Source organism: Hydra vulgaris, chromosome 06 (genome assembly GCF_038396675.1).
Source record: "Hydra vulgaris chromosome 06, alternate assembly HydraT2T_AEP".
Taxonomy (NCBI): domain Eukaryota; kingdom Metazoa; phylum Cnidaria; class Hydrozoa; order Anthoathecata; family Hydridae; genus Hydra; species Hydra vulgaris.
In genome coordinates this window covers 32,938,251-32,947,500 of record NC_088925.1, presented here as the reverse complement: position 1 = coordinate 32,947,500, position 9,250 = coordinate 32,938,251, and the positions used below count along the sequence as shown (strand labels likewise).

General features: G+C 26.0%; 1 protein-coding gene across 3 annotated transcripts in view; it reads right to left on the bottom strand.

Annotated features, from left to right (window-relative positions):
• LOC100201998 (pleckstrin homology domain-containing family A member 8) overlaps positions 1 to 9,250 on the bottom strand; it is a 69,353-nt gene that overhangs the window by 30,473 nt on the left and 29,630 nt on the right. For all 3 annotated transcript variants that reach the window (XM_065799889.1, XM_065799888.1, XM_065799890.1), the window contains exon 11: positions 6,959 to 7,017. In XM_065799889.1, the coding sequence (XP_065655961.1) occupies positions 6,959 to 7,017 (59 nt within the window). The remainder of the gene's footprint in view (positions 1 to 6,958; positions 7,018 to 9,250) is intronic.

Genomic DNA, 9,250 nt, shown 5'->3' with positions numbered 1-9,250 from the left:
ATATATATATATATATATATATATATATATATATATAATATATATATATATATATATATATATATATATATATATATATATATATTTTATCTAAAATAAAAATATAATTTTTTGAACTTATCTTTTATTTGCATTTAATTCTTTTAATATTTTAGCATAACTAAGAAAGTTTGCAGAAGTCCAGCAACTTGATAAAGTCAGTTTAGAATGTGGACTTCAGATTCCTCAGAGACGAAAGCAGAAATATGTTTTGAATGATCGTAAAATCAGAGTTTCTAGTGAAAATTTGCTCAACGGACGTCTAACTTCATTGGAATTTCTACAAAGTGTTTCACATTGCGCAGATGCGTTATTTAACAATCAACTTCGCGTTAGTCGTATAAACCAACCACTGGAATTGAAAACAGTTTCATCATTTATGCATTTTCAAATAGAGCCCTCACAGCCTAATTTAATTCCACCACAAGATGAAGCCCAGCAACTTAATGTATCAATACCATGTGATGTAGCTATAGTGCAAAATACAGATGATGTAGCTATAGTGCAAAATACCTTCCAACTCGGAGAAAACTTACATAGTTCTACAGAAATTGTTGGAGTCACGGAGACTTCAAGAGTAGTGGATGAAACTAATGGAACAACATGTCCTGTTTGTTTAGAAAATACTCCAAACTTCGCTGCTGTTCCCTGTGGACACATGGTTTGCACAATGCGTATACCACATTTACAGTTAAAATGTCCTCGTTGCCGAGCAACAGTTGTTATGTTTATACAAACATTTGCATGATCTGCTTGATAAATATTCATATACAAACTTTTTTGTTGAAATTTAACAGTATAGTTGTATTCAAAACTTAAGTTTTTTGAACTTACAAAAAAATATTTTTATTTGAACTTACAAAGAATCATAATATTTACAAATAAAATAAATAAATAATAAAACATTAAATTTGAGATTTCGAAATGCAATTTTGTTTGTCGCATAATTAAAAATTATGTTTATTATTTAAAAAAATTGTAGCCACTTAATACTATCATCAATATGAAAGTATCATTTTTACAGACCTATATGGGGCTGTTAATACGTGACAGTTTTAAAGTGGGAGGGGATATCAGAAAGTGTTACCAAATGTCACATGGGGGAGGGGGGTTAGCTTTAGTGTAACGTGACAAATTTTTAAAAACTTAAACTCTAATCATGGCGGAATCAATGAAAATGTTAGCGAAAAGTTGCAAAATTGGGTAAAAATAACGCCACGTCTCATAATGGAAAAGGGAGGAGGTTGACAGAAAATGTCATAAAATGTCACATGGGGGAAGGGTGGGGTGTCTAAAAACAGCCAAAAAGGTGTTACGTATTATTTGAACAGCCCCTAACTTAAAAACAAACTAATATTTAAATTAAATCTAAAACCAATTAAAACATTATCATAAAGGTCTTTATTCTATGTAGTAAAGTTCAAGTTCCGCATAATCGCTTTGCCCGAATAGAGCTGTAACTAGGGGGTTTAGGTGGTCAAGAACCCCCTAGTATTTAAAACTAATAATTTTCTTTTTAAGGAAAAGCATAATAAAAAATCTTAAAAAATCATATATTGTGATATATCAATTAATGTTTCAAAGAAAGAATGAAACTCCGCAATAGTCAATAGTCAAATGTAATCAAAAACTTTTGAATATTGATTATTTGTGTTTCATTTAAAATAAACTGAAATTTAAAACCAGTTTAAAATAGTTTGCTTTATTTTATATAACTAATTTTCAACTTATTTTAGACAAATGATTTTATATAGTTTTCACTTCACCCGCTCGCTTGTCCCACTTTTACTCACACCTACCCGCTTTACCCCAATTGCAAGGTTTCTGTAAAAAAAAAAATTATATACTTGATTATAATACGCAGGAAATTTAAGAGGATTGAATCAGTGCCCAAATTGAAGGTGCTTTTGTTACAACTGTTTGGTTTGGTTTTGAACATCAAATAAAAAAGACATAACCGTAAAAGTAATATTTAATGTCCTTCTTCTCCTTCTCTCCCCAACCTTTTCCATAATTTTAGAAAAATACCTTTTATTAGCCATAAAGTTAACAACAACAAAAAAAAATTGTAATTTTATTTATGCAAAAGCAGTTTTTTGTCTGCCCGAACTAAGAAATGTACGCCAGCACCTAAAACATGGTCACAGAATAGGAAAAACCCGCTACTACAATTTGATCGACCTTATAAATATAAAAAATGATAAAATGCTCCATGACCACATAGGAAAAAAATTGTTTTCTCGTCAAATTAAATGCACAAAACATATTATTTCAGAAAGAACAAACTTTATGTCTACAGAGAACATGCAGAACTACTCCAGAAAAACTTGAAGAGTTAACTGAGCTATTCCAGAAGAGGTGTCATGAAACCATACATAAAAACTTGTGAAAACCATATCAATTTTACTTGTCCTTAAATCTTTAAAAACTCCGATTTGTATAGATTTTTATCTTAGTAAGATAATCTTACCACTTTAAATATAAGTTACCGCAGAGTTTACCATCATCATGAAACAAGAATTTTGGTTATGGATACTCAATAACCTTCAAAACGAGGAAACAGACTAAAATGTTTTTTGATGAAACTTCAAAACAAGGGTTTTGATTGTATATGTGCCACAGCGTAAAAATGACTAAAAAAAAGGTTCTCTTCACATTTTGGAGTTAGATTATTTGTATAAATTACGACAATTAAAGTAGAAAATGTTAACGTTGTTCTGGTTGCGCTTTTTATTAGTTGCTTGAAACCATAGAATTTTAACATTGATTTTATTTCAGTGTGATCACTTGACCTCATGTAATTAACATTAGGATCTCTAATTAAAAATTTAGATATGTAATTTAGATATGTAAATTAGATATGTAAAGGCAACACATCCACCACGTCTGTTTTTACGTATGCTGCTTAGAAATGCATAACCCTTGATATGATATAGTTCACTAGGGTCGTCCTTGCTTATATGGGTTTATATGGGCAAATATGTCAATGTTTTTGTTGCAGTTAAACAAATAAATGATGCTAAATGTTCCATAGGCCACAGATATTTAAATGAAAACATTGTAAGCCTTTCATATACAGAATATTTTCAAGTTTCTGCATCACTGAAATAATATGGTTCAAATACATTGGTCCAGGTCATAGTTTTATGTCACCTGATAATAATAACATAACTCTTAGGAAAGCATGTTCTTTTAGTATAATTTTATTTTCTGGTTGGTATTGCCATAAAAATATTTGTATAAATTTCAACTCAAACTCTATAGTTTCAAGAGATGTTTCAGAATAACATATCAAATTTGAATTTTGCAATGACATCACTTTAACAGTTATTGTAGCGTAGATTAGAAGTGTAATATAGATATAGTTAAACATTTTAAGAAAGTATACTTAGATACATGCAATATTTATAAAGAAAACAGCTTTAAATTAAAATATTTCATACGAACCTGGCTGATGGCGTAGAATAAAGTAATAATATGATGTAACTTCCAAATCTATATTATTGTTTTTTCTTCTTTTAAAACTTTATATTAAAATAAAAAGTACCCCCCCCCCCCCCACACACACACACTACTGTGTGACGTCTAGAAAGACGTTTTTAGTTTGTCTGGATACGACGTTCTCAAGACTTTTATGAGACCAATTTAGGATGTCTAACGGAGAAGAAATCTAATATAAACGAGTGCAGCATAGAGCCACCGAACTAGTTACATCAATGCAATGAAGATCGATCCTCCTAGCACAAACAACTAATTGATAAAGCTAGGTCGGTTGCTCAACGCTACACTCATTTAACTGTCATGTCTCTTCAAACCAAGAGGGGGGGGGGGGGGATCAAACTTTACATGGTCATAATTTTTTTGGCATATATGTTTACATAAAAACAGTGATTGATTAACAAAATGATAGATTATTAGAAATAATTTTCTAATATTCGCGTTCTAAAATTATGACCATAAAAAGTTTGATTCATTCCCCCCCCCCCCCTTCGATTTGAAGAGATATTAAACTTTGATGGGTCATAAAAACCGAACACAGCAGATTATTTCTGGAAATTTTAAATTTGTAGATAAATTGAAAAAAAATTAATTATGGTAAAATAACTACTTTTTTTTCAGTTTTTTTGGTTCCCAGGCTGCAATCATTACAGTACTTGGCAAAGCATCCTTATTTGACATTAACATAAACATATACATGTTTGGAATAATTAAACACTAAAAAATGAGGTCAACGCCCCCTGACGAATCGATATCATTTATAACAAAAGACTTGAGCTCAGCTAAAATCCATATTTATCCATAAGTTTATTTATGCTTGGGTTAAGTAAAGTGTTACAAAAACGTTAGGGCATACTAAGAAAAGTACTTTGAAAAAATGCTAGTGTAAAAAATAAATTTTCATTTCTTTTTTTCTTATTTCAATATATGGTGTCTTTGACCTAATATGTAAAGTTAAGACATTAGAATAGAAAAAAATTGTTTCTCTGGCTTCATTTTATTTTTGATTTTGACTAAAATTTGAAAAATAAAATATTACCATTTCCCTGGTAAAATTGATATGCTGAACCTAAAAATTAAGTATGGTTAATATTAAATCAGTTTTTGAATGACTAACACAATATTGGTTTTGCATGGTTTTGCTTACTTCAGGCCCAACTATGCAATGACTAAATTAACACTCAGTAATAAAATTACAATTAAAATTTTATTTTTTTGGAAATACGAGTTGATTAAAAATGTTACATTTAAAAAAGTTGACGAACTTGATTTCCTTACAAATTAAAAGTTCATAAACTTAATGTTCAGGCCCGTGTACAGGCCTGACATATGAACATATATTGCCCGTATATGAACAACAATCGTAAATTGTTAACTATAAATATAGTTTGAAATAAATAAATAAGACATGGAAATTCATGAACTTTGCTTTAAAAGAAAAATTTAAAATGTTTTGTGTGATGCTCGGATTAATTGTAGGAACTACAACTTGATTAAATTAGTTGTCACAGCATGCTTTACTCTATGTTCACTATGCATGCTCACTGGACAAGTTACAGCAATAAAGAGGCGAATAAGTGAAACTATTGAGTAGTATTTTGATAAACAAAAGCTTGTTTATCAAAACAGCAAACAACTTGTAAATATTTTATATAAAGAATATTTTAAACATTGTGTGGAATAACCTTGTAATTTATTGGAAAGTTCAACAATCTCTTTTAATACTTTTATTAACAAAGACTGTAACACGAGCCCACTACCGGGCCTAACCAACTTTGGAAAAAACCTTTATTAAGGCCCAATTTATTAGGAGCCTTTGATAAAAAAAGATCTAAACAGCTTCGTGGCATTGAGGCCACTAAGCCTTATAGAAGCCTCACTAAGGTGTCCCGTTCCCGCACAGTTTTTAAACGACAACACCAACTTTTAAATTGAGTTTTAGACAAAGAAAATAATAATATTTACTGAGTATTCTTTTAAAATAAAAAAATTCAAGAGTCCCCCACTAAGAATAAGTTGAAAAATCAATTCGGTGCACTTATGCTACCGCCCTCTTATTCCAAAATTTTCAAATTTTTTCGACGCACTTAGTCAAGTATGCACTTATGTAGATATTTGCAAATTCTATTGATGCACTTATGCCAATATTTACAAATTCTTTCGGCGCACTTATGCCAGTTCGCACTTATGCCAGTTCGCACTAATGCCAATTCGCACTTATACCAATGTTTGCAAATTCTTTTGGCGCACTTATGCTAATTCGCACTTATGCCAGTTTTTGCAATTGGTTCGCACTTATGCCAGTTCGCACTTATGCTAGTTCGTACTTATGCCAATGTTTGCAAATTCTTTTGGCGCACTTATGCCAGTTCGCGCTTGTGCTAGTTCGCACTTATGCCAGTTTTTGCAAGTGATTTGCACTTATCCCAGTTCACACTTATGCCAGTCGCACTTATGCAGATTCGCAGTTATGAAATTTGCACTTATTCAGTCGCCCCGTTTAAAGCACCCAGTGCTTTTAATACGATAATATTGTGTTGCATTTTTAATTGTTGTCTTGCATTTTCAATACAATATTTAATACAAGTGTATTGAATTGTACTGCACTTTTTGCTTTTTTGGTGCTACACTTTTGTCTAAACTTGCAATTTTAACTTATTTAGAGTTTTGTAATATTGCCGCTAAAGTATATTTAACTTTTTATAAATTGACATTTTTTATAAATTCCTCTATAGTAAGTGAGGTGAATAAATTAGTAAAACAAAAAAAAAAATTGTATCAAATTAAAATGATACAAGTCTTTTTTTGTTGCGTTTAGAAACAAAACAAATTATTTTAATAAATTATTTTATATTTTTGTTGCATAAAGAAAAGAAATCAATTATTTTACATTTTAAAAAACTGGAAGCAAAATAATCATCCACAACGTTTGCGTTTTGTATTCTTAATTAAAACAGTTTTGTAGTAGTTTAATTTACTTAATTAAAACAGTTTTGTGGTAATTTGATAAACTGTTGTAGTTTAAAAAAGTAAATCTCAATAAATCTCCCTAAATAAGAAAAGTAAATCTCCATAAATATAAAAAGTAAATGTCCATAATTATGAAAATGTTGTCAAAAAACCTTGTGTGTAAATTTGTTTCTTACAAAACAATATTTAATTTGTTAATGTCATTATCTGTACAAACATTTTTCATTTATCTTATTTGTTCATTTATGTAACAATTTCTTGCTCTTTGCATAATCTGTATTTAATGAGTTTTGCGATTTTTAAAAAAATGAATAAGTGTACTGTAAAAAGTTTTATATCATATTATTAACAATTTTATGTATAATAGCATTTTATGTTTTTATGTTTACTCAGTTCAAAAGTAACAGAAAAAAATTAAAAATCAAATAACTAATAAATAAATTAAAAAAACCTTTATATTTCCTTGAATATCCATTTTAACAGGAGCAAATGTTGTTGCGCCCAACTTATCTAAATATGCTTTTATAATTACAAAGCGAAAAAACTGTAATTAAGAAATGGGTAAACCAATCAGACTTTGAAAACAAAATAAAACAATCATTCTCTCTCTCTCTCTCTCTCTCTCTCTCTCTCTCTATATATATATATATATATATATACATATATATATATATATACATATATACATATATATATATATATATATACATATATATATATATATATATATATAAACATATATATACATATATATATATATATATATATATATATATATATATATATATATATATATATATATATATATATATATATATATATGTATGTATGTATATATATATATGTATGTATGTATATATATATGTATGTATATATATATATATATATATATATATATATATATATATATATATATATATATAAATATATATATATATATATATATATATATATATATATATATATACATGTATGTATATATATATATATGTATGTATATATATATATATATATGTATGTATATATATATATATGTATGTATGCATATATATATATGTATGTATATATATATGTATGTATATATATATATATATATATATATATATATATATGTATGTATATATATATATATGTATGTATATATATATGTATGCATATATATATATTAGGCCTTGTTTTAAAGTGTAATGCGTAGAGCGATTTAAGTACGCTGTAAGTGATTTTATGTAAGCGTTTTAGGTTAAGCAATTTTTATCATTTTTTAACTTTTAAATTATTCTTTAAGTGGTAAGATAAAAGAAGTAATTGATTTAAAAAAAAATCACATTAACTTTTGAATGACAAAAATATTTGATATAAACGCTATATAAATATAAATATATATATATATATATATATATATATATATATATATATATATATATATATATATATATATATATATATGTATATATATATATATATATATATATATATATATATATATATATATGTATGTGTGTGTGTATATATATATATATATATATATATATATATATATATATATATATATATATATATATATATATATATATATATATTTACTAATGAAAAAAACTCAAATAAAATAAAAAGTTTAATTTTGTTTTTTGATTTTATTGTTGATGATTTTTTAAGCTTGAAGCAAAGATCATAATTTAATTCTGATAAAAAAATACATGATTTAATTTAAAACTAATTTAATAAAAATATATAACTTTATTCTGATAAAAAAATAAATTATAATTTAATTTAGATTTTAAAAATATATAATTTAACTTTGATTTTAAAAATATATTTAAGCCTAATAAATTTAAAGTTAATGCTTAGGTTTGTCAAAATTATTTAAAACTATTACTAAATATTATTCAATATTGAAATTTGACCTGTCAAATTAATTTAAAAATATTACTAAATATTATTCAATATTGAAATTTTATTTGTTCTTTTTTCGGTTTTCCTTCCTAAACATTTTTTTTTACTCAAAATTAAATTTTAAACGACTGCATCAAAAATTTGCATAAATTGAGAGTTAAACTTTTTTTTCACAACACAAATTAAATTGCAGCAATAATTTTTTAATAAACAATATATACAGGGATATAATTTTAATAATAAAATAATAAACTAATAAACTTTCAATAAATAAAGTAAATAAATTAACGTAACTTTTTTATTTTAACTACGTATTTTAATAAAAAATCATTTGAAGTTGCAAAGCCGAAATTAGAAATTTAAGAAATAATAATTTTGAAAATTCAAAAATTTAACATATTTTAATTCATTATGCAAATGTCACGAAAAGAAACATTAAAAAAAAAGCAATATTAAATTTAATTATTTAACATTAACAAAAAAAAAGCATTCCCTTATAGTAATAATAAAAAAGCCGTTAAATAACATTTTACTTGTTTTGTAATTGTAGTGGTAATTAATATTATTGCAGTTATTTAAATAAGTTAATGTCTTAAAAAAATAAAAAAAGAGAGTTTTATGACAAAAAATATTGTGTTAAGCTTATGCATTACACATTTTTTATTTCATACAAGGCCTGTATATATACATAGAGAGAGAAAATATTTTAATTTATTTAGTTTACTAAAACACAACAGATTTTTAAAGACTACTACAGAAAATAATATTAAAAAAAAACATAAAACATGATGTTTTATATATGAAAAAGTTGATATTTTACAGCACAAAGAATAACTATTAACAAGTCAAC